Below are 26,668 nucleotides of genomic sequence, written 5' to 3' on the forward strand. Positions count from 1 at the left end.
ACTGTGTAGTTGAAAGATTTTATAGTAGTTTATATTTGCACACAAATTCTGCAACAGTGTTCAGTGCCACCAAACTAAAATTTTTGACTCTTTCACTAAAAATGAAAAACCCATCTGTCATCTGTTCCCAGAAAAAAACAGAATGTTCTACAAAATCAGCCGATTTAGTCAGGTAAGAACTGACACTTGAAAGATAGTCTTTCCAAGCTGCCAACTCATCCAATGGAGACCACTCCAGGAGCATGGTAGGACCAAAGAATATGAGGAGACCCAGCAGAACTACGACCATCAACAACTGGTAGGAGCGCCAGGGAATCTTGCTAATGAACACGCCTGTGTCTTGAGGCAAAGAAAGCTTATCCACATCGACTAGTTTAATGTCCTCCCACTGACTGGTATCAAAGTTCTTCATTAAAGGGCTTGTGGGCAAATTAGAGGGTGGCAAAGGAGTTTCCTTGATTACTTTGATTTTCTCCCTGAACTCCTGCATCTGTTGCAGAAATATAATAGGTTCTGACACGTCTTTGAAAGCCTCGGCAATGTTAAAGGCCATCCGTTGCTCCTGTAAAATAGTGTTGAGCTTGTTGATCTCTGGGTCATAGGCTTGCATAACTGAAAGCTTCATAGTCTCAAAGTCAGACAGGATTTCATTCTTCTTTTGATCTAATGTGTGCTGTAACTTCTCAAAAAACTCCTTTACTTTATCTGAATCTTTAGTGAGCAACTGTAGGGATTTCCTTTTGTTTGTTTCCAAAGTGTCCAAGCGGGAAAGAGCATCTCCCCGGCGCCAAGTCTCAAAACTCTGAAAGAGGGACTCAAAGGCATCCCTTTCCTGAGCATAGGCATCTTCAATAGAAGAGAAGACATGCTTAGTGTGATCGCCACATGTAGCACAGATCCCACAAATCAGCTGCATATCAGTTACACAGAAAATGTTGAGAGGCTGTCCCAAGTGTCCTTTGCACACTGGCATTTTGGGAGAAATCTTGATTTTGTTGTATTTCTCCACAATACCCTTTAGGGAGTAATTAACTTGCAGACTATTGACTCCAGTTGCTGAAGTTTCCTTACGGCAGGTAGGACATTTGAAAGGAGATGGTCTCCACAATGAATTCCGCACATTCCCCTCTAAGAGCCCTTCTAAACATTTTTTGCAGAAGTTGTGTGAGCAGGGCAAAACTCGGGGATCATCAAACAAACTGCAACAAATTGGGCACGTGAGATCTTCTTCAAGCAGCTCCATCACATCCTGCCACAGAGAAAGAAACATTTAGCTCTGGTAAGCCCCTCTGTACTAATTACAAAACACTATCTTCCCAACAGAATGACTGCCTGCTGACATAATCAAAGGATATAAGGAAGAAATTTGGAGAAGGCATGCAAACTAAAGCATATTTAACTCACTGGGTCAAGAGCACACTCATGTATACAAGGCCTTTGTGAGGGCTTCCCATCAACAGCCTTTGCTAAGACAGGGTTAGGACTGGGACAACGGCAAACTGAGCCAACAGGACCCAACATTGTTTTAAACAGAGCTGACTACTAGATGTCAGAAACAAAGAATCTCAGTGTCTGTAAGAGAATGGGCTCTTTACTTTGGGCCCACAAATATGAAATGGTATGCTAAAGACAGAAGCATACAATAGAAATCCAAGCAAGTACTCTATTCCAACTTTTACTGGAAATTGGCATATTTTCCTATTTCAAAGACATGATTACAATTATTTAAGAGAATCACAGTTTAAAAAGCACAAAAGAGTTGTAATTCAACCTTGTCTAGGGAATTAAATGAGGTGGATTTTTGCTGTTGTTTGGGGGGATTTTTTTTTTAATTGGTTGTTTTTAAATAATCAAACTTATCCTATATCCTTTACACTATAACAGTAATTCTCTCTATGAGGGGCAGAAACCTAAGTTTCCCTCTTTCAGAGAACTGGGGAAGCCAAAAGCATTTTTATAATGATGTGCCATGCTGACTGGTATTTGCACTAACTTTGTCAAAGCAACAGGAGGTGTATTCTGCTGGAACTTGAACAGGAATCAAGGAAGACTGTAAGAAGCACTGCACTGTGCCACTACTCAGTGTTCTTCAGGAGCACACAAGAGGGGAGAGGAAGGAGCACTATCAGTGAGAAGTGCTCTTAGCCAGGCTGATTAAAGCACACACCTAGAATCCCAATACTCAGAAAAAGAGAGAAGGAAGGATATGAGCTCAAGGCAACAGGCTACAAAGCAAGTTCTACCCCAGTCTGGACTATGAGACCCGATTTCAAAACCAAATAAATAATAAAATCTTGATGAAGCAGCAAAAATTACTCATTTTGCCAAATCCCAATTCTTGTCTGCATGTCTTTTAAATATGTGTGACAAAGTAAGAACTATGCACAAAAGCATTTGTGTGCTTGCAGATGCTGTCTAAAGGAGCAGCAGGCTCACGTGACAAGCTACAAGAGAAGCCAGCACCATGCAGATTTAGGTAGCTGACAGACATCTTGAAAATGAGTAAAAATGAGCTTGCTACTTCCAGAACACAGTACTTCTAGACAATGAAAATGCTGGATTTTTATGTTAAAATTTGTATTTTTGCAAAATGTGTCTACTACTTGTAAGCATCCTATTTAAGACTCTGATAAATGGTGAACTTAATAAATGTGAAGGTTAGTATAAAATGAAATGTCAATATTTGGAGGTTTACTAAACAATGATCTAATGCTTTTTCAAGTCAATATTATATATCATTCACAGAGAAAAGACTCTTCAAATATTAGAAAGGGCTGGCGTGTAGCTCAGTGGTAGAACACTTGCCAAGGCCCTGAATTCAATTCCTAACACTGCAAAAATAAAACATAAAAAAGTAACAGAGACAAATAGGCTTACAATAAATATGATCGCATATACTACAGTATGACAAAAAATGCTACTATTTGTTGAGGTTTGGCACAGTATTAAAGAAGAGCAACAAGTTATCTCAAAAAGCTACTAAAATACTACTCCCTTTACCAACCACAAACCTGTGTAATGCCAATTTTTTTCTTGTGTATGTCAATCAAAATAATTAGAACAGTTGTTTTCAATAAAATAGGCATCCAGGGCTGGGATATGGCTCAAAAGTTGGTAGAAAGCACACTTGGCATGTACAAGGCCCTAGGCTAGTTAGTCATTAGTGCAGACAAAATTGCATCATAGTTCAGTATTAAATAACAAGAAACAAAGGTAGTCAGGATGGAAAGGAGAGAGAGGGGATCTGAGGCAAAGAAAAACTTTGGGAAAAATGGAGAGAATACAATAACAGGGAACCAAAAATTTTAAGGCAATCAAATATGATGAAAAGGAAAATGTGAAATTTACAATAGCCATTCAAAGTCATAATCATTCCGTAAAGACTACTCATGCATTCATTCTATCCTAAAACTTTTTTTTTTTTCCTGTACTGGTAAAAGCTAAATCCACCATAGAGAGCTGCATGGCTCAGAGACGCCTCTGTGTGCTGCAGCGGCAGGAATCCGCTATGCTGTGTCCAAGCTCAAGTGCTGAGAAGCCGTCATACTGTATGTAGCTCAGGCTTGCCTGAGACATAACTAGGAAGCTGTTTTTAGCTCCGTTTTAGAATCTCTTAAGTACATTATTTGAAAATAAGATTAGCTAGTAAATGGAGAAGTTTTCTGTTTATATTTTGTTTTTTATTTATATTTTGTATTTTTTTAAAACAGGGTCTCTATATGCAGTCCCAGCTGGAACTTTTCTATGTAGACTAGACTGGCCTTGAATTCACAGATAGCCCTCTGCCTCTGCCTCCCCAGTGCTGGGATTAAAGTTAAGTGCCACCAAGCCTGGCCTGTGGCCTTTAGAAAAAAAAGTACACTTGGGCAGGAGAGGTGGTACAGCAGTTAAGAGCACATATGCTCTTGCAGAGGACCCACATCAGCTCACAACTTCCAGGAACTCCAGCTCCAGGGGGAACTGAAGCTTCTGGTGTCTGTGGGCACCTGTACTTATGCACACACAGAAACATAATTAAATATAAAAATAATCTTTAAAAAGGCAAGCTTTTCTTGTAAGCATTTGTCAAGGTAAGTAAACCTGGTGGCTCTTAGATGACTCGGGGGGTATAAAGAATTTTAGTATTTACTGTCTTAGTTTTATTATTTATTTTATGTTTATGTTTTTTGTTTGTTTTGGGGGGGAGAGAATCTCTCACTGGCCTAGAGCTTGCCAAGTAGGCTAGACTAGCTGGCCAGCCACCTGTCTCTCTGCCTCCCTAGTCCTAGGATTACAATTACACATCACCACACATGGCTTTTTGTTTTTGTTTATCGGTGGGTTCTGGGAACTGAACTCAGTACTTTATTCTGTAAGCCAAGCACTTTACTGACTTAGTTATTTTCCAAGATCCTCTCCTGACTGATAAATTTAAACACTATTTTGAAGTTCCTAAATCCCAAACAAAGATGCTCTAAGACAAGATGGAAATCCCCAAGATACAGGAGGCCTAGACTCTGGCTCAATGGCAGAGCACCTGCTTAGCATGCTTGAAGCCCTGAGTCCAATGCCCAGCCCTGACCACCTTTGTTTCTTGTTATTTAATATTGAACTGTGATGCAATTTTGTTACCATTTTTACTTACAAATATACATTTTCCCTATCAGTACCTGTTCTTCAAACCCATGCTAGGCCACCTTAGGGATATACGTTCTAATTGTTTATCTACCATTCTCTTTATTTTTAGAATGGTACCGTTTAAGTAAAGGCCTTATAGAAACGTTTTAATGAAAACCTCTTAATTTCTGACCATTTCCTTAGATAGCTCCCTTAGAGACAATACTGGATCAAGGAATAAGCCCATCTTTAGATTTTTATTTATTTATGTGTGTGTGCGTGTGTGCGTGTGTGTGTGTGTGTGTGTGTGTGTGTGTGTGTGTGTGTGTGTGTGTGTGCGCGTGTGCGTGTGTGTCCTCGCATGCGTGTTGCATATGTGCTGAGGTAAGAGGGCAATTAATGGGAGCTGATTCTCTTCTTCTACCATGTGAGTTCTGTAGATGGAACTCAGATCCTGTCAACAGTGTTAGCAAGCACCTTTACCTGATGAGCCATTTTAAAACTCTAAAGATTGCCAAGTGTTTTTCTAAAAAGGGTGTGTATAGCTGGGCATGATGGCACATGTCGTTTATCCCAGCACTTGGATTACTCACCTGGATTTAAAATGTAAAACAATTTAAGTCAGTTACCATTAGTATGCATCTATGTATTCTATCTTGAGAACAAAAGAGTAGGGTTCTTTTGTTCTCAAGGAATAAAATGTAAGTTGTAGGCTCAAAACCAGTGTAGCTAAGCCCCTAACTTCATAAGTAAAAACATGGAGCCCAACTCACTTTGCCCTTCCACCACCAAAGCACAGACCTTGAGTTTTCAAAGCTCTAGGATGCAGCACTATCCAGAAAGTGAGTCAAAACTTCAGCATCTAACCTGCCGGAGCGGCACACACCTCTAATCCAATCCCAGCACTCAGAGTTGTAGAGGCAGGCAAATCTGTTCAAAGCCAGCCTGGTCTATGTAGGGAGATGTCACAAAAAGGAAAAAAAAACAAACAAACAACAATTTGGTGTTCTAGGAGCCGAGAGTATAGCAAATGGCAGAGTGTGTACTTAGCATGTTGATGACATTGGTTTTGATCCCCAGGACCAAAGTGTGGGGGAATAATTCAGTATCTCTATTCATAAAACAAAGTTTATCTCATAAACTTCCAAAAATCTCTTCTAAAACTCTATAGTTTTAACAAATAACTGTTTTATCTTTCATAAAATGAGGATCTTTATAGTACTATCTTCATATTACTGGAAAATAAATACAAAGGAAATTTCATAAATTTACATAAATCATAACATAAACTTTAACTACACCATTATACAAATACTATGGAAATTATAAATACACATTTAAGGTTTTATATTAGAGGATGAGAACAGAGCTCAACAGAGTTTAATTCTCCTGAACAATGATTCCAAAGCAAATCCATTGGGTACCAGATACACAGAAGCACAATCTCAGGAGGGCTAGATATCCTAGCATACATGCACAGCAGGTCTGAGGCTGAGGGAAGCACCTGTATAGCATGAGTACTTCCCCAGCACCACCAGCAAACAATTACACATGTGAAAAGAACAGTCTGGTGTTAGAAAAAGATGTATCAGTAATTAAGTCAACTGGTACCAAAATAGATAAACAAAAAAATACATAAATTAAAGAAGTACTAGGGGAGGAAGGAAACCTGAAGAAGTGTATCTTCTGGGGCTGGACATGTCTGTCACTATGATAAAACAATGACCAAAAGCAACTGACACTTCCAGGTCACAACCCATCACTGAGGTAAGTCAAGGCAGGAACTCAAGGCAAAACTGCTTGTTATTCCGCACAATGCCTTCTACCTGGGAACTCACTCCCATCCAATAAAGTACAGCAGACACCATCAATCCACATGGATTGCTGGCTGTGCTCTGGCCCATAACATGCTCATGCTTAGCTAGCTTTCTTATGGTGCCCAAGTTAATCTGCCTAGGGATAGAGATGCCCACAATGTGCTGGGCCCTCCTATGTGAATTAAGACAGTCCCTCACAGACATATCCAGAGACCAACCTGAAAAACAATTAGACTGAGACTGTTTTCAGGTGATCCTAGGCTGTGTCAAACTGATACTCAGTATTAAGTAGGCCTGGGTGTAGTTGAGAGGGAGAGTACTTGGCTAGCATACCCCAAAGTGTCCTGGGTTTTTTCTTCAGCACCAAATAATAATTTTAAAGCAAAAACTGTATGAAAGAGGCATAATCGGCCAATAGCCCATTGAGTTCTAGCAGAAAGAATATCTATAAGATGGCATTCTGTTTTTAAAGTGCCCAACATTCAAAGGTCTAAAGAGCTACAGGGAACTCACCCCTTTCCACTGCCCCCGTAGCTGGACAACTCAAACCCCTCAAAAGAAATGCTACCGAGCCCCTTTTCTTCCTTTACAGCATACTTAAATTATGTAGAGTAATTGCCAAAGAAAGGAATGGCAAGCATGGATTTTGTCTGAGTTTTGAAATATGAAAGAACAAAGACCACCTATTACTGAAGGATGGTGGATGTGGACATATACTCCGTAGTTCGATCTGGAATGGTCCCAGGGCTAATGAAATTTGGCGTGCTTTTCATAAATACCAGAACATAAAGGAAAATACTAACGTTTACCTCTGTCCCCGGCAAGCAGGTGCTTTCGGTGAGGTTAATATTTCTCTGGGAAAACCTGATTTTTGTTTTTCCCCCCACGTTTTGACTGTAAAACTAGAGAATGCTGTAGAGAGAGGAGAAAGGGTGTTACATACACAGATCTGCATTCTTAACCCTCCATTTAAATTTTTTTTTTCAATCTCCCCTCCCAACAACAACCAAAATCCCCTCCCAATAACAACCAAAAAAAGCCAGCTCGCTGTGCCTCGGCTTCCTGGCCACGGCGCCTCCTCAGCGGCGCGCGGACCTTCTCCGTGGCGACACCGGCCGCGCTGTCGCCTCTGCCCACGCAGGTGTCCGCGGCCGCCGCGAGCTCAGCAACACCCCACCCCACCACCGAGGACGCCGCTCACCTCCGCGGATTGCAGCCGGCAGCTCCACAGCAAAATGGACACGGCGGCCACGCCCTCTGCCACCCGCCGCCCCGCGCCTGCGCAGCGCCCTGGTCCTCCCCACCACAGGGAAGTGCTCCAGTGACGCCGACAGGAGATGGGTTTGGATTGCTGTACTTTTTGTTGCTGTTCCTTGCATTTTGGGGAGCAACAAAAACAAAGTCTAACCCTTCACACCTCTTTGTCTGTATCTCAGGACCCGCGGGCCCGGCGATCGCTAGGTTGAACACACTGGCCCAACTGTAGGAAAAAGCACTACTGTGATTCCCCCCTCAGAGGCAAGAAAGAGCTTTTAAGTGTTTTTTAAATATCCATCGGTAGCAACTGCCCTGATTATCCTGATGTTCACCTCCTATGCGGGGACTGTGTACAAAGGATGAAGAAAACGACTCCTATCCAAAAAATTCGAGGAAGTGAGGTTGCAGGCTGAGTGTGCTGGAGGAGCTTGTCCAATCCTGCTTGGGAAGGTCTAGGCTTTTAGGAGAGCAAATTTGGAAAAAGTGCGTTTCTGAGTCAATAAAAAGCCCCTCTTCACCTCATCCCAACCCCGGTGCACGTATCCCCGGCTGCACCACTTCGCAAAAAAATCACTAAAAATTTCTAGCTCGTGAGGACTATCCTCACGAGAGCAGTGGAATCAAGAACCTTATCCTTTAAACGAACAGATTTTCTACAAGGTGGAAAAACAAGAGGCAGCTCGAAGGATATCAAATTCCATGCACACGTTTTTTCTACAGCACCAAAAATGTCAGTACAAATGAAAACTTCATCCCAGACCAGCACAAAACTGGTGTCACTATAAATATGCCGGAAGCTGGGCATAGTGGCACATACCTAAGATCCCAGGGCTTGGAGGCAAAGGTAGGCGCATCTCTGTGAGTTCGAGGCCATCGTGGTCTACATAGTGAGTTCCACAACAGCCAGAGCTACATAAGTGAAACCCTGTCTCAAAACACAAAACAAAAACGCTGAATGAAGCTGATGGTGTGACTCAGTGATAGAATGCTTCCTGCGATTCAGGCTCTGAATTGATCTCCTGAACGACATCAAGAACACTGAATGATATAATGAGGTAAAAATATAAAAACTGTGTATCATATAATATACAACCAATAAAAAGACTATAACGGGCCAGTGAGGTGACTCAGCAGGTTGAGTGCTTGCCACCAAGGATGCCGACCCGAGTTCATTCCCTGGAAACCACAGTAGATGGAGAACCAATTACTGAAAGTCTTCTTCTGACCTCCACACTGGTGCCATGGCACTTGCATGACCACACTCATGCACACATGATTACTAATAATCATAATATTTAAATAAAAAAACAAAGCATAGCTCCACGAATCAGAATAAGATAGACAGTGACTATCCAAGTTAAAAGCTATCCTCGCCTTTAATCCCAGCACTGAGGGAGGCAGAGGCAGGCGGATCTTTGTGAGTTCAAGGCCAGCCTGGTCTACAGAGCGAGATCCAGGACAGGCACCAAAGCTACACAGAGAAACCCTGTCTCAAAAAAACAAAAAAAAAAAAAAAAAAAAAAAGAGACGGCTCAGCGGTTAAGGGCACAGGCTGCCCTTCCAGAGGACCTGAGTTCAATTCCCAGCACCCACATGGCAGCTCACAACTTTCTGTGACTCAGGTTCCAGTGGATCCGACTCTCCCACAAAGACATGCAGATCAAACACCAATGCACAAAAAAAAACAACAACAACAAAAGCTTTAATTCCAGTTTTGAAAAGAAATGTAATTGGTAGGATGTGGGTAGGAAAAAACATATATAGGAATATATGCCAAATTCTTAAAAAAGTATACTAAGTGTGAGATATTTTAATATTCATTCAGTATTTTGAGAGAGGGTTTCTCTCTGTAGACCTGGCTGTCCTGGAACTTGCTTTGCAGACCAGGCTGGTCTTGAATTCACAGAGATCCACCTGCTTCTGCCTCCCGAGTGCTGGGATTAAAAGCATTCATTCAGTATTTTAAAAATTATTTTGTTGGGTGTTAGAGGCAAAGGAAGAGGGGCTCAAAAGTTGAAGGTTGTCCTTGGCTGTGCAATGAGTAAGACCCACATGAGCTACATGAGATTTTCAAAATACATATGTCTAGTTTAGAATTTTTTTCTTTTTCTTTCTTTTTGTTTGAGACAGGGTTTCTCTGTGTAGACCCGGCTGTCCTGGAACTCTGTAGTTCTGATCTGTAGACCAGGCTGGCCTTGAACTCACAGACATCTGCCTGTCTCTGACTTCGGAATGCTAGGATTAAAGGAGTGTACCACCACTGTCTGGCCTGTCTTTTATGTTTAAGTCTGGGCATGGTGGCAGAGGCAGGCATATTTCTGAGTTTGAAGCCTGTCAGGTCTATAGTCTCAAACAAATAAGCAAATTTTTGCATTCAAAATCTAATACTTTTGCAATGTAAAGAAAAAAAAAGAAAGCAAAGTAAATTTGTAAAAGAAAAAAAGGAGTGCCGGGCGGTGGTGGCACACTCCCTGAATCCCAGCACTTGGGAGGCAGAGCCAGGTGGATCTCTGAGTTTGAGGCCAGCCTGGTCTACAGAGCGAAATTCAGGACAGGCACCAAAACTGCACAGAGAAACCCTGTCTTGAAAAAAAAAAAAAAAAGAGAAACAGAACAAATATATATATTAAAACTTTGCTAAATGGTTGACAAAACAAAGGCCAAGTTTTCAAAAATAGATAACACAAAGTCTATAAAAATATAAATCGCCAATAATCAAGAGGAAAGCAGTTCTTTATCACTGATAATCAAATGCAAAACAAAGCATTGATACGGCCTTTTAAAATTCACTAATACGGCAGAGATTTAAAAGTCTAATGACTGATCTGCTGGGTGGGCACAGGAATAACCTTGGAACCAGGGAAAAGAAACAGGAAAAGGCAGCATAAAGTAGGGAAAGAACCAGAATGCCCAGGGCTGAGTTTAGTCTTAAATGTTGATAAGAACAAGCTGAGCTCTATTGTCTGTCCGGTCTGTGACTACAGGTAACAATGACTCAGTGTGAACTGCAAAGGGTGGAGACCACTGCCATAAATGCTTAAGGAGAATGGTATACTTACCTAATGTCTTTGCATCAAAACACCACAAGGCACCCCAGGAAATGTACATACACAGATCTATCCTTTTTTAAATTAAAATTTAAAAATACAAAGAGAAGAAAAGGAGATTGAGTCTTGAAAATGACTTAAATCTTCCAGTTATGTTACTGAGGGCTTTAGAAAAGTCCATGTTTGGAACTGAGACTAGAAGTAGGTATGTGACTGTGAAGCATTAACATGGGGGCTTGGGTAGAGATCACAGCAGGGGAAATGGTTTGGAATGCCTCTTGACCTGCAGTCACACAGGCCAGTCTTTATTCCACTGTGGTAGGCAGAGGAGGATGAAGGACACAGAGACAGGACTCAGAGAGTATGAATGCTCTTCCTAGGAGAATGGCAGGGTAGAGACAGCAGCATATGGTGACATATAGGGGCATCACAGTGTTCAAAGTAAAGGTCAGTTCCAAGGCAGCAGGTGGAAAAGTGTCCCCAAGTGACTACAAGGGTCAGAAATAGAGCCACCCACCTGACCCAGCCCAGAGCACTATTCTTTCCTTAATAATCTCAGTGACGCCGAGGCTTCAATATATATATTCTTCATATAAAACTGATAATGTAAAAAAAAATCTATCCTTATATATGATTATGCATATATGGACTGTGTTTATGTTTTTTATATAATTTACTCAATACTAAATTGGCTTGTAAGTGCCCATGTAAACGAAAGTTGTTAAATTGGCCCAGCTTCCTTTTGACTTATAGTAAAAGTAAAATTTTAAGGGAAAAAAAATCCCAACCTCAATTGTCCAAACAGGCTAAGTAGCTTGGCCATATATCCAGTACGCCAATTAAAGGAATACATAGCAAAGGATAATTGTATTAGTCAGGGTTCTCTAGAGTCACAGAACTTATGGAATGACTCTCTCCCTCTTTCTCCATATATATGTATGGAATTTATTGAAATGGCTTACAAGCTACAGTTCAACTAATCCAATGATGGCTAGCTGTGAATAGAAAGTCCAAGAATCTAGTAGCTGCTCAGTCCTATGAGGCTAGGTGTCTCAGCTGGTCTTCTGTATATTCTGGAAGCCAGACAAAATAGGCTCCAATGTCAGTGAAGGAGTGGATGTACTGGTAAGGTGAGGGCAAGCAGGTATTGTCTTTAATAGACTTTCAGCAGAAGATATGGCCCAGATTAAACGTGTGTAGATGTAATTCTAAACGGTCTTATTAAATAAGAAACACAGAGCCAAATGCAGAGTTAAAAGCCCAGAGATCAAAGAGCAGTAGCCAAGAGCTAAGACCACCTTCTTACCACCCACTGCCAGCTGTCCTTCCCATGAGGAAAAGACCTACTTCCTGTGTATCTGTATTTTTATTGACTTTCTGTTCTGCCCTCTCATTGGCTCTAAACCCAACCATGACTTTCTCGTCACTGCCTGTCTATACAGACCTCCAAGTCTCTATGGTTGGTACTTGGATTAAAGGTATGTGTCACCATGCTGGCTGTGTCCTTGAACACACAGGCTCTGCCTGCCATGTGATCGGATTAAGGGCGTGTGCTACCACTGCCAGACTTCTGCTTAATGGCTATGACCTCTGATCCCCAGGCAACTTTATTTATTAACATACAAATAAAACCACATTTCAGCACAAATAAAATATCACCATAGGTGTGTCTTCCAGCCTCAAGATCTGGATCAAAAGCATGTTGTCTTCCTGTCTCAAGATCGGGATCACAGGTGGGCCCTCCATTTCTGGATTGTAGTTCATTCCAGATAGTCAAGTTGACAATCAAGAATAACTACCACAATAATCACCATGACAACTCCAGTAAAACCAGTAGAGGTGGTTAAGGGTCCTAGATCATTCTTAGGGAATTAATCGTTTTTTTCATTTATATTTGAAAAATCTTTTTAAAAGATGAGATACACAGCTGGAGAGATGGCTCAGCAGTTTAGAGCACTTGTTGCTCTTGCAGAGGACCAGGTTTGATTCCTACATCTACATGGTAGCTCACAACCATCTGTAACTCCAATTCCAGGGAATCTGATGGCCCCTTTTAAACTTCTCAGGCACCAGGCATGAAGTGACTCCTAAAACCCCATTTCCACTTCTAACTATTAAAATAAGAAATAAGGTTTGGTTATGTCTATAAGGACTATAGAGTGCTGACTTCTAACAGGTCTGAGCTCTTGTTTCTATCACTGTTATTTGTATTGTCATGGTAATAAAAGACAATCTTGTTCAAAGAAATTTAAAAGAATACTATATTCTTCTCTAACTTTTACAATGTAGTTTTCCACTTTTCCAAATTAAATCTGGTATAATACCAATATAAAACAACAGATCAAATTAGTATCCACAGATAAGAATTAAGATTATTCAAAAATTAAAGTCTAATTTTTTTTCTAAGAGTTAGAGCTAGCCACTCCACATGCAGTTATAATTGTAAGATCAAGCTGAACAAAAGAAAAACTAAAATGAAAACCTAATAGGTTATTTCCGTACTCCAGGAAAAGCAAGGTAATGTCTTCTTAGCTGCCCTTAGGGTAAAAGAAGAGTGGGGAGAAGGCCAATGCTGAGCTCAAGAGCCTTCTGCCTCTGAGGTGCTGCTGGAAAAGACAGAAATCAGTAAAAAACTAATTCCAAGATAGAAAACATTTGGAAAGTTAAAAAAAATCCCAAATCCTTAACTATGCATCTTAGTTGCGATTCTATTGCTGTGATAAACACCATGACCAAAAGCTACTTGTGGAGGAAAAGGGTGTATTTCAGTTTATACTTCCATATTAGGTTCATCATTAGAGGAAGTCATGGAGTGCACGTGTCTGTAACACAGGGGATACATAGTCAGTCTAGTCTCCTACAGAGTTTATTTTTAGTGGTTGGTATGTAAAGTGAACAGAAATTTTCTTAATAATAATAAAAAAGAAATAAAACAAGACAAAGTTTGCTTTAAAAAAAGTTTATTTTTAGACTGATTGATGGATGGAGACAGAGTTTCACCATGTAGCTCGTTCCAGTCTGGAGCTCATTATGTAGGCCAGGTTGGCCTTGTGTGAGCACTGGGAACAAAACTCTCTCTAGCTTTCAATCTAGTTGTTTTATTTGTTTTCTAATGTGTAAATTGCAGTTCTTTAAATGCGTGTTTCCTTTGTTATCTTCACACCATTAGGCCAGGCAGTATTCTTGATCATTTTAACTTTTGGTATATTACTCTTAATATGTCATATTATATCAAGTAAAAAGAATTAAAAAATAAGATGTGGATCATAAAGACTAATAGATTCTAACAATATGATCCAGAAGTTTCTTCCTTAATGATATTACCAGTTATTCCTCCTTCCTGAAGACCACTTTCCCACCTACCACTCAGTCTTATCTACATCAGACCTAGGAAGCCTTGCCTTGCAAAATGGAACATGAGTATTTGACAAACAGTATGTGTTTCTCCCCTGGCCCCACATGCACAAAGTGTGCTGTCCCCTGGAGTCAGGGGATGTGAGCAAAAGTTCTGAGAAAGGAAGTGCACCTTCCCCTGAACCTTCTTTTTTTTAATATATATTTTTATTTTATAATTAACTTAATTTCACATATCAGCCATGGATTCCCTCCACCCCGGCCTCCCTCCTCCTAGCCCCCAGCCCTCCCCCTCAGCACACCCCCCACTCCCACCTCCTCCAAGGCAAGGTCTCCCCTGGGGAGTCAGCCCAGCCTGGTAGACTCAGCCAAGGCAGGTCCAGTCCCCTCCTCCCTACACCAAGGCTGAGCAAAGTGTCTCAGCATAGGTCCCAGGCTCCAAAAAGCCAGCCCATGCACCAAGGACAGGCCCCTGCTCCACTGCCTGGGGGCCTCCCAAACAGTTCAAGCTAATCAACTGTCCCACTTATCCAGAGTGCCTGGTCCAGTTCCATGGGGGTTCCTCAGCCTTTGGTTCACAGTTCATGCGTTTCCACTAGTTTGGCTATTTGTCCCTGTGCTTTTTCCAATCGTGGTCTCAATATCTCTCGCTCGTACAATCGCTCCTCTCTCTTGCGGGTTGGACTCCCGGAGCCCCACCTGGGGCTCAGCCGTGGATCTCTGCATCCGCTTCCATCAGACACGGGATGAGAGTTCTATCATGACAGCCAGGGTGTTCGGCCATCTGATCACCAGAGTAGGTCAGCTCAGGCACTCTCTCGACCATTGCCAGTAGTCTACAGTGGACGTATCTTTGTGGATTTCTGGGGACCTCTCTAGCATTCTGCTTCTTCCTATTCATCCCTGGACCTTCTACAGGACTGATTAACTCATTAGCACTTCAGTGATGATGCAGAGGTTGGAATGCTGCAGGTCTACAGCTTAGTCTCCCTGGAGCATCTTCAGTCATACAGCCACCCCTACCCACCTGTGTCTGGTCCTCATCTAGCATCCTGTGTCTGAAAACCCCAACTTCCACCAACCGAACGGCTAGGAATGGAATCAACGCATCTGAGGCTAGACTGGAGAGTTTCTCTGCTGTGCTGTAATCACCTAATTAATATTCCACAAACGGATTTGAGAAGTACCTTGATTCTTTGTTCTGTTACTGTGAAAACTTCATCAAACTGTTAGCATATTGAAGTATGGAATTTTGGGTAACCTGTGCCCCAGGCCAGGATCACTCATCTTTAGCTCCGGAATAAATTCTCTCATCCCCTGAGGTTGTTATAATTTTTGTGTCAACAGTTCCCAAGGTGGAGGAAAGTGATAAAGAAAGACACCCTACATCAACCTCTGGCCTCCACATGTACACCAGGCACAAGCACATGCACAGGTACAAGCACATGCACACACACACACACACACACACACACACACACACACACACACACATACCCTAAGGCAACATTTCCCCAGCCTTGCAAAGTCAAGGAGGGGTGTCCTTGACACATTTAAATAAACAGAATCCCACAGAACTTGGAGTCAGAAGATCTACAGTGGGGACCTGGGAATAGATATTTTAAAATAATGCCAATTATCCTTAAATTCCTGTAAGTTTAAGGTTCACTAGGTTGGAAAGTAACAAAAAGAAATAAGCATGGCTGTATGAATCTCTGTGGTCTGGCTCACAAGAAAGGCCTTCCTATAACTCCATGCTGGGATCTCAGCCTAGCCCTGGGTTTCGTGTCATCTTGGCACCTGCCAGCTATACTTATCTCCTCAGAAAAACTTGGGCCCCACAGAGAGGCCTGTTAGCAAATTACAAGGTGGGAGGAAGAGAAAAAGATGCCTTCCCTTCCCAGTATTTTTCAGAAGTTCTTAATTCTTAACTACCACATTTACTAACTAGCCAACGGTGACAGAACACAGATACGACTTGTCCACCCCCATCTGCTTCTTCCTTTTCTCCAACTGTGGGTGGACCCATGGGAGCAGCCAGCTCCTCCAGGGACCTCAGTCTCAACATGGGTTGTCTTCAGGAGTGACCATATTACCAGTTTCCCATGGACACAGTCCCGCCCTCTGTGCCAGCTAGCACTGTGGCTTGTGTCTGCCATTCTATTTCACTCAGTCCTAGTGGACCTAGTCTTTAAACAATGATAGCAAAGCAAGATGAGCTCTGCCAGCGACTTTCACCAGCAAGCCATCCTGCGACACAACACAGCCTTCCAGTTAACCACATCGATCTGGCCTTTGGGGACACAAATCTCACAGATTAGGAAAGTAACAGGCCAAACATCTGCCTCTGAGTGATCCACTTCCTGATCTTAATGGGACCTCCCTGACTCCTTTGGGATATGTGGACACCCTACCCCCAGTTTCCTGTGTTAAGAAATAGAACTTAACCAAGTTGGTCAGTTTCAATATGGAAGCAATCCTCTGAATGTTCCTGGTTTTCATCTTAAATCTGGAAGGAGAAACGTGCTTTCTGCAGCTGTAGCACTCAGCTCTGGTTTCTGAAACCTCTTTGAAGGAAGAAACACTTCCAAAAGAAGCAAACAAGGCTACAGAGACAGGACTCACGTGCATCCAGCTGAGAGCACATGGGCAACAGCACCCACAGTCGGCTTCGCACTGCAGGAAGAACAGCCTTCAAGTCCCCCCACCCCGGCGGAAGCTGAAGATGTCCTAGCAGGCCAGGGAGCATCTAGGTTCCCTCCCAGGAAGGATAATTTAGTCACAGCCTGTGTTTTTTTTTGTTGTTGTTGTTCTGTTTTGTTTATAATGCATTCTCTTGAAAACAAATCACACACAGGCCAGCACCCCTGTCTCAGTGCTGTACACTGTCACACAGAGTGCTGGTTTTTGTTTGTTTTTGTCAACTTGATCCAAGCTAACTGGGAAGAGGAACCTCAGCTGAGAGGAGGTCTCATCAGCATGCCTATGGGCAAGCCTTTATATTTTCCTCATTGATGATTGATGGGGGAGACCCCAGGTCACAGTGGGTGGTGTCAACCCTCAGCCAGTGGTCCTAGGTGCTGAAAGAAGGCAGGCTGAGCAAGCCATGAGGAGAAACCCAGTAAGTAGCACTCCTCAATGGCTTCTGCATCAGCTTCTGTCCGAGTTCCTGCCCTGACTTCCTCCAATGATGAACTATGATGTGGAAGTATAAGCTGAAATAAACCTTTTCCTTCCCAAGTTGCTTTTGGTCATGGTGTTTATCACAGGAATAGAAGCCCGACCCAGACACATAGTTAGGGACTGGGTTTTTGATGTGGTGGTGGTGGTGGTGGTGGTGGTGGTGGTGGTGGTGGTGGTGGTGGTGGTGGTGGTTTGAAAGAAAATGGCCCTCATAGACCCATAGGGAGTGTCACTAATAGGAGGTGTGGCCTTGTTGGAGGAAGTGTGTCACTGGGGGTGGGCTTTGAGGTCTCAGATGCTCAAGCTGCACCCAGGGTGGCACAGTTGCTCCTGCTGCCTGCAGATCAAGGCGTAGGACTCTCAGCTCCTTCTCCAGCACCATGTCTGCTTGCTCACTGCCATGACAATGATGGACTAAACCTCTCAACTGTAAGCCAGCACCAATGAAATGTTTTTCTTTTTAAGAGTTGCTGTGGTCATGGTGTCTCTTCACAGCAATAGAAACCCTAACTAAGACAGAAGTTGTTTTGTTTTTTTAACTTTCCAAATGTTTTTGTACCTTGGAATTAGTTTTCTACTTCTATCTTTTCCAACAGCATCTCTGAGGCAGGAAGCTTTCAAGCTCCTCGGCCTTCTCCTCGCTCTTCTTTTACCCCAAGGGTGGCTGAGAACAGGGGCTTGATAGTCAGACTGCTGCACGAGCATCTTGGCTCCATCACTACTGGAGCAGCATGGACAAGTTCATTCACTCACTAATCTCTCAGCCGTATCCCACCCTTCGCTCCTCCCCCCAAACCACTCTGGCCCCTGACACAGGTATTGCTCTGACTTACAAGCTGAGCCTGTTTGCAGCCACACCTGCCCTGCTTCACAATTTCACTGTCTCTGCTCAGATTCTCCCACCTCCTTCCAGCTCAGAGTCCAAGGCCCTGGTTTGAGAGTGGCAAGATGGACTGTAAGTTCCTCCCTTGGTCTATCCTCTCCCCAGCCATTTCAAGACATCCTTTCCCTTATGTTTCTGTTCAAATGTTACTTTCTTGAGAAGGCCTTCCTGCCATCCTGTAACAACCATGGCCCCCACCTGACACTCCACACTGCCTGTTCTCCCTCTATGGACCCCACCTGGCATTCCACACTGCCTGTTCTCCATCTGTGGACCCCACCTGACACTCCACACTGCCTGTTCTCCATCTGTGGACCTTACCTGACATTCCATACTGCCTGATCTCCATTCATGGCCTCACCTTCCACTCAATACTGCCTGTTTTTCATAGCTGCTTCATTTACTTTGGAGAAAATTTTCCAAGTGGCAATTACACTTATCTGACACACCATGGACCACAATTATAATCTTCCACTATGCAGGAACAACATGCCTGTGTCTGGAATAGTACCAGGCATAAAGCAGGCCCTCATTAAACATCTGGTGAGTGAAGATGTTAATGGATTATTAAGGAGGAGGAGTTCACACAGCAACAGGAAACAGAACCTATAGGAGAAATCCTCGCAAATGAGGCAGAACAGAAAATAGGAAACTATGGGAACACGAGAATGGAAAGGGCATCCTCTAGAGTCCTAGGTGAAGCCTCTCTTCAGCTGTACTCTACCCAAACTGGAAAACCTAAAAGAAACAGATGAATTTCTTGATCTATACAACCTAGCAAAGTTAAATCAAGGTCAAATAAGCAATTTTTTTTGTTTGTTTTTGTTTTTCGAGACAGGGTTTCTCTGTGTAGTTTTGTGCCTTTCCTGGAACTAACTTTGTAGACCAGGCTGGCCTTGAACTCACAGAGATCTGCCTGCCTCTGCCTCCCGAGTGCTGGGATTAAAGGCATGCGCTACCACCGCCCGGCCAAATAAGCAATTTAAACAGACCTATAACCCCTAGTGAAATTGAAGCAGTGATGAAAAGTCTCTCAAAGAAAAAAACAAAACAAAACCCAGGGCCAGATAGATTCAGAGCAGAATTCTACCAGACCTTCAAAGAAGAATTAATACCAATACACCTCAAATTATTCTGCAGAATAGAAACAGAAGGAAAATTTCCTAATTCTTTTTAAAATGCCACAATTACCAATACCTAAACCACACAATGACCCAATAACAACAACAAAGAAACTTATAGACCAATATCTCTTATGAACACAGATGCACAAATTCTCAAAAGATACTTGCAAACCGAATCCAAGAGCATGTCAAAACAATCATCCACCATGATCAAGTAGGCTTCATCCCAGATACACGGGGTTGGTTCAACATATGCAAATCAGTAAACATAATCTACCACATTAAACAGAAACAACAATAACACACGGTCACCTCATTAGAAGCAGAAAAAGCCCGTGACAAAATCTAACACCCCTTCATGATAAAAGTCCTAGAAAGATTAGGGATACAAGTGACATACCTCAACATAATAAAGGTGATTCATAGCAAGCCCACAGCTAATATCATCTTAAATGGATTTAAAAAAAACACCAAGGCATTTTTACTTAAACCAGGGACAAGACAAGGTTGTCCACTCTCTCTATACCTATTCAATATAGTACTGGAAGTCTTAGCTAGAGCAATAAGACAATGGAAGGAAACCACGGGGATACAAATAGGAAAGAATGGAGTCAAAGTGTCTTTAGTTGCAGATGATATTATTTTATACACAATAAAAGACCCTAAAAATTCCACCAGGAAACTTCTATAGCTGATAAACTCTTGCAACAGAGTAGCAGGATACAAAATTAACTCACAGAAATCAGTAGCCTTCTTATATAAAAGATAAACACACTGATAAAGAAATCAGGGATACAACACCTTTCACAATAGCCTCAAAAAATATCTTGGGAAACTCTAACCAAGCAAGTGAAAGACTTATATAATAAAAAAACTTTAAGACACTGAAGAAGAAACCAGAAGGTGGTTGCTCATTGATCAGTAGGATTAATACAATAAAAATTGCCATCCTACTAAAAGAAATCTACAGATTCAATACAATCCCCAACAAAATTCTAACACAATTCTTCACTGTAATTGAAAAAAACAATTTTCAACTTCATATGGAAACACACACAAACACACAAAACAGGATAGCTAAAACATTCCTGAATAATAAAAGAACCATCCCAGACTCCAAGTTTACTACAGAGCTATAGTAATAAAATAGTAATGTATATACATAAAAACAGGTACATTGATGAATGGAATTAAATTGAAGACAAACACATAAGTCAACACATCTATGAATACTGGATTTTTTTTTTTAACAAATCAAGTAAAAAATACACACTGAAGAAAAGACAGCATCTTCACCCAATGGTTCTTGTCAGCCTGGATGGCTGCATGTGGAAGTATCCAGAAAGATGCATACTTATCACTTTGTACAAAACAACTCCAAATGGATCACTCCTCAACATAAGACCAGATACCCTGACTATGACAGAAGAGAAAGTGGGGAACAGTCTTGAACTCATTGGCACAGGAAAGGGTTTTCTTAGCAGGACAATGGTAGCATAGACACTAAGACCTCATGAAACTGAAAAGCTTCTGTATGGCAAAGGACAGCATCATTCAGGCAAAACAACAGCCTACAGATTAAGAAAAGATCTTTAGCAATTATATGTAATCTTACAGAGGGTTAGTATCTATAATATATAAAGAACTAAAAAAGGAGAACATAAAAAAACAAATAACCCAACTTAAAAATGGGGTATAGAACTAAACAGAGTTCTCAAAAGATGAAACACAAATGGATGAGAAACACTTAAAGAAATCATCCTTAGTCATCATGGAAATGTAAATTAAAACTACTTTGGGATTTCATCTCCCACCAGTCAGAACGGTCAAGGTCACTAAAACAAATGACAGCAAATCCTGGACGTGGAATAATATTGTTATAGAGAGGCAAAGGGAGACTAAAATAGGAGGATTAAATAGGGAGGGGGATGGAAGAGAAGGGCAAAAGACCATTTGAAAAAACATATGAAAACCCACTACTCTAGAATTTTCCAAAACCATATTCATATATGCTAGGTATCTAAATGGAGTCACCAAATATTAAGGACAACAATGCGCCAACTAGACATCTTAAGCCACTAAGTAAAACCTCCAGTGCCAAGAATGGGCTACATCTTATTGAGGTGCTGGCCAAGGGAGCCAGTACAGAAACTCCCAAACATCACAGGCTATTGCCAAGCCTATTGGTTACTCTCTACAAGCTGATGGTAAGGTCCTGTTGCTGGAAACAACACTTACACATGTCATCAAACATGGAGCAGTAGAGCTAGTGCTGAACCAGAGGCTTCACTTCTACTGACTAGTGTTCATGGTACTGGAAGATACCCTTCAGACTAAGGAGAGGAAAAAGCAATCCTCAGGATCTCCAGCTACAAACCCTGAACCTGCAACAGTGACCTGCCTGCAAGATAGACTGGCGCAATAGTGACAGAAATGTTATTGGAGTAACCAGTCACTTTCTGATCAGATTTAAGGCCCGACTTCATGAGATGGAACCCATGCCTGACACTGCTAAAGTGACCAAGAACCTGAGACTAGATAGATCATGGGTCTAGGGGAAAATCAAATACTATTGTTTTACTAAAGGAATATAGCGATAGAATGACTCCTAATGACATTCTGATATATCCATAGATTAGTGCTTCACTCAGCTCCCATCAGAGAAACTTCTTGTAATAGACGGCAACTAACACAGAGACCAACAACTGGACAATATGGAGGGAGGGAGGGACTTTGCAGCACTCAGTCCTAAATGGAATATTTTCATCAAAGCCCTCCCCTCAAGGCTCAGGGTCTATGCAGAAGAGGAGGTGGAAAGACTATAAAAGCCAGAGGTAATGCATGATTCCGAGGAGACAGTGTCTTCCAGATACAACAGGACTCATACACCTGTGAACTCAGAGAGGCTATGGCAAGCACACACAAGGCCTACACACAGGTTCAAGCCAGATGGAGTCCTAGCACTGAGGGGGAAGTAGGCACGGGCTCCCACCCCAAGCGATAAGCTATCTGCACTCACTGACAAAGGAAAACTCATTTTTCTCCAGTGGAATCTTACTGGGTATATTAACCAGACTTTAGGGCAGACCTCACACTCTGCAGGAGATGGCCAACACAAAATGAACTCAATGGTATTTCTCTAAACTTTTTGTCTCATGTTGCTTTTGGGGGGCATTTTTTTATCTTATTGTTCTTTTGCTTGTTTATTTTGATTTCTGTTTTTGAGTTTTGTAGTGATCTGTGTGTGTTTGGTTAATTTTATTTGTTGTTTTTTTTTTTAAGAGAGAAAAAACAACGTAGAGTTGGGTGGGTAGGGAGGTGAGGAAGATCTAGGAGCAATTTGGGAGGGGAAAATAATAATCAAAATATATTGTATGAAAAAACTTTTTTGTCAATTAAAAAAATAGTAGTAGTAGATTAGAAAAAATTCTATATAATTATCATTTGTTGTGAAGTTTGCTTACAGAGATAATATTTCATTCCTATAGAGGTATTTTATATTAAAACTCCAATGAACCAGGCTTAATGCCTAAATGCATACAACCTTAAGTGGGGCCTCACTCATTTCCCAGGAATTTTCTGGGAATTTTAAAACTCTGTGAGTGTGTGTGTGTGTGTGTGTGTGTGTGTGTGTGTGTGTGTGTGTAGTCAGTTTTCTCTTTCCAGGTTCATACAGGTTCTAGGGATGGACTCAGGCTGCCATGCTTTTGTGGCAAGTACCTTTACCTGCTGAGCCATCTTGGAAGGCCAAGACTGCTTCCAGTGGAGAAGTGTGTCCTTTCTGCGTCCCTGTGACCTAGAGTGTTGCTCCAGCAGTTCTAACTCTTATCAGGCACTCCTCTAGAACCACCCTGTGATCTCATTTAGGTTCCTAACAAATCACTGAAGACAACAGCCTCAAAACCCACCCGAATCCTTTATAAGCCTCTGTCGTGTCACTTTCTTCCTAAGGCTTCATTCTTTGTCCTAATCCTCATGCTTAAAAATCGATATTTAAAATATTTTAAGGGGGCTGGAGAGATGGCTTAGCAGTTAAGAGCAGTTGATGCCCTTGCATAAGACCTAGGTTTGCTTCCCAGCACCCACATGACAGCTCACAGCCCTCTGTCACTCCAGTCCCAGGGAATCCGACACCTTCTTCTGACTTCTTTGGGATCCTGCACACACGTGGTGTACAGACATATCAGGCAAAATATGCATACAAGTAAAATAAAAATAAATACCTGAGAAAAGCTTAATAATCCCCAACACATTTAACACTGGTTCACCTTGAAGTTCTTTCCTGTGTCCAAGCCAAGGATCCAGTTCTCCTTGATCGGATGGCCTAAAAGATTCCAGGAGCTTTTCAAGCCACCAGGCAGCACAGAGCTGTGCCTCTTGCCCTGCTATCCTGTCTCTATTGATCGGTTTTATTTTGCATGCAAAGGAAGACATCAGGGTATGTCATCAGATTTACAGTTTAAGAGAGCTCTCTGGCCACAGCGGAGCAGGGAGGCTGCTGGGGCAAGGGCAGCATGGAGGAGCAGCTTGGAGAACAGCAAGAAAGAGAAGGAAGAATTGCACTGGAGCGAGAGGAAGGTTACGTTTTCAAGCTGTATTTTTGAGGTGGCAACTGATGGAACTTATCAGGAGGTTGGTCAGGGCCTTAGAGAAGAGTTAACGACGCCTTTCAGGTTGAGCCTCAATCCTGAATCTTGATGAGCTTGATTGCTATGAGAAAGGAGGTAGAAGACGTATGCGAACCTCCCTTTGATGCTGTTGCCCCAAAGAGAAATGTGTTTTCCCTGCTTTGTCAGGAAAGAGACTTACAGACCTGTTCATCCCCTGCTGGCTGAGGAAAACGGCTCTCTGCTGTTGTGTGTGCCCTCTCCTCCTGAGGAGTGCATTTCTACTGTAGTCAACAGTAGTTCGGGAACACTTCACTCCTGAGGAGAACATTTCTACTGTTGTCAACAGTAGTTCGGGAACACTTCACTCCTAAGGAGTACATTTCTACTGTAGTCAACAGTAGTTCGGGAACACTTCACTCCTGAGGAGAACATTTCTACTGTAGTCAACAGTAGTTCGGGAACACTTCACTCCTGAGGAGTACATTTCTACTGTAGTCAACAGTAGTTCGGGAACACTTCACTCCTGAGGAGTACATTTCTACTGTAGTCAACAGTAGTTCGGGAACACTTCACTCCTGAGGAGTACATTTCTACTGTAGTCAACAGTAGTTCGGGAACACTTCACTCCTGAGGAGTGCATTTCTACTGCAGTCAACAGTAGTTCGGGAACACTTCACTCCTGAGGAGCACATTTCTACTGTAGTCAGCAGTAGTTCGGGAACACTTAACTCCTGAGGAGCACATTTCTACTGCAGTCAACAGTAGTTCGGGAACACTCTCCTCCTGAGGAGTACATTTCTACTGTAGTCAACAGTAGTTCGGGAACACTTCACTCCTGAGGAGTACATTTCTACTGTAGTCAACAGTAGTTCGGGAACACTTCACTCCTGAGGAGTGCATTTCTACTGCAGTCAACAGTAGTTCGGGAACACTTCACTCCTGAGGAGCGCATTTCTACTGCAGTCAACAGTAGTTCGGGAACACTTCACTCCTGAGGAGCACATTTCTACTGTAGTCAGCAGTAGTTCGGGAACACTTAACTCCTGAGGAGCACATTTCTACTGCAGTCAACAGTAGTTCGGGAACACTCTCCTCCTGAGGAGTACATTTCTACTGTAGTCAACAGTAGTTCGGGAACACTTCACTCCTGAGGAGTACATTTCTACTGCAGTCAACAGTAGTTCGGGAACACTCTCCTCCTGAGGAGTACATTTCTACTGTAGTCAACAGTAGTTCGGGAACACTCTCCTCCTGAGGAGCGCATTTCTACTGTAGTCAACAGTAGTTCGGGAACACTTCACTCCTGAGGAGAACATTTCTACTGTAGTCAACAGTAGTTCGGGAACACTTCACTCCTGAGGAGTACATTTCTACTGTAGTCAACAGTAGTTCGGGAACACTTCACTCCTGAGGAGAACATTTCTACTGTAGTCAACAGTAGTTCGGGAACACTTCACTCCTGAGGAGAACATTTCTACTGTAGTCAACAGTAGTTCGGGAACACTTCACTCCTGAGGAGTACATTTCTACTGCAGTCAACAGTAGTTCGGGAACACTTCACTCCTGAGGAGTGCATTTCTACTGTAGTCAACAGTAGTTCGGGAACACTTCACTCCTGAGGAGTGCATTTCTACTGTAGTCAACAGTAGTTCGGGAACACTTCACTCCTGAGGAGTGCATTTCTACTGTAGTCAGCAGTAGTTCGGGAACACTTAACTTTTACACAGATAAATAAAAGGCCTCCTCACATTTCAAAAGATTCTGAAGGCTCTTTCAGGTCATGTTTGTTCATTCGGCACTTAGGAGGAATAACTAAAAGCTGAAATTACAAACTTCTGCTGATTAAATAAATCAACCAAAACATAAGATAAAGTACATCTGAAATAATAATGAGACTTTAAAACAGGTATCAGCTGCACTGAGTGGGCTAAAAGCTCAAACAGCACACTATCCAGTTCACTACAGGATGCCTGGCAGCCTTGCTCCTGAGTATATGTCAGCCTCCTGAGCTCCGTCCCCCAGCCCTCCCTGGCTGCACTGGCTTGTCCTCATTTCCCCCTGAACACTGTTCTAAAGTTAGTGCGAGAACTCGCAGCCTGTGTTGCCATTAGCTGCTTCTCAGAAGGCCATCTGACTTGGCAAGAGCTTGATTGAGGTAACCCTGGAAGTTTCAAACCTCCCCATGGTTGCCTGTATGGACTTTGAGCAGTATCTGGGCCCTTGAGGGACTTACTCTCTCTTCCATTCTTTCTTTCTGAGAGAAGGTCCTTGAAGGGCCTTCCCCCGACCCTCTTTGTGAGACAGGGTCCCTCCCACATTACTGTCCATGTTGTCCTCAAACTCTGGATCCTCCTGCCTCAGCTCCCCTCTGTTCTCCCAGCTGGGATTACAGACACCAGGCATCACATCTGGCCCCTAGAAAATTTCTGCCTACCAGATCTCCCTGACTATTGGAGATCTGGCCCCCACTGCAATGAAGGCAGCTATTTTGCTTTTCAGCCCTAGAGAGATGGCAGAGGGAGTCAATAAATCTAGGATCCCTTCCTGTACTTGCCTGGCCCTCTCACATCCTTTAAAAACAGCCAGTCAGAAACAGTCTTTGCTGGAAAGTGCTGATTCCTCACAGCCCACAAGACTGAAAACCTGATATAGCTGCCTTCATTTTTTATCTCTACTTAGGGTCAGTCACCTGCCTAACTGCCAATAGCATAGTGACCCCTGGTGTGTGCTTCTGAAAGCTGGCCTGCCTGTCCTAGTTCCTTCTTCAAGGCTGGTTGCACAGAGAGTAACTCAGACC

At 42.5% G+C, this 26,668-nt stretch overlaps 1 protein-coding gene across 10 annotated transcripts in view; it reads right to left on the reverse strand.

Annotated features, from left to right (window-relative positions):
• Positions 1-4: 4 nt before the first annotated feature.
• The window catches only part of Trim13 (tripartite motif containing 13), a 49,222-nt gene continuing 22,558 nt past the window's right edge, over positions 5-26,668 (reverse strand). For 4 of the 10 annotated variants that reach the window (XM_052733008.1, XM_052733002.1, XM_052733003.1 and 1 more), the window contains 2 exons: positions 7,223-7,325; positions 5-1,249 (listed from right to left, as the gene is read on the reverse strand). In XM_052733008.1, coding sequence (XP_052588968.1) covers positions 20-1,243 — 1,224 coding nt within the window. In that variant the 5' untranslated portion in view covers positions 1,244-1,249; positions 7,223-7,325 and the 3' untranslated portion in view covers positions 5-19. The other 6 variants (XM_052733009.1, XM_052733011.1, XM_052733001.1 and 3 more) reach the window with 5 other exon arrangements.

The sequence above is a fragment of the Peromyscus californicus genome, unplaced genomic scaffold, assembly GCF_007827085.1.
Source record: "Peromyscus californicus insignis strain IS unplaced genomic scaffold, ASM782708v3 Scaffold_12__1_contigs__length_115047231, whole genome shotgun sequence".
Classification (NCBI taxonomy): Eukaryota; Metazoa; Chordata; class Mammalia; order Rodentia; family Cricetidae; genus Peromyscus; species Peromyscus californicus.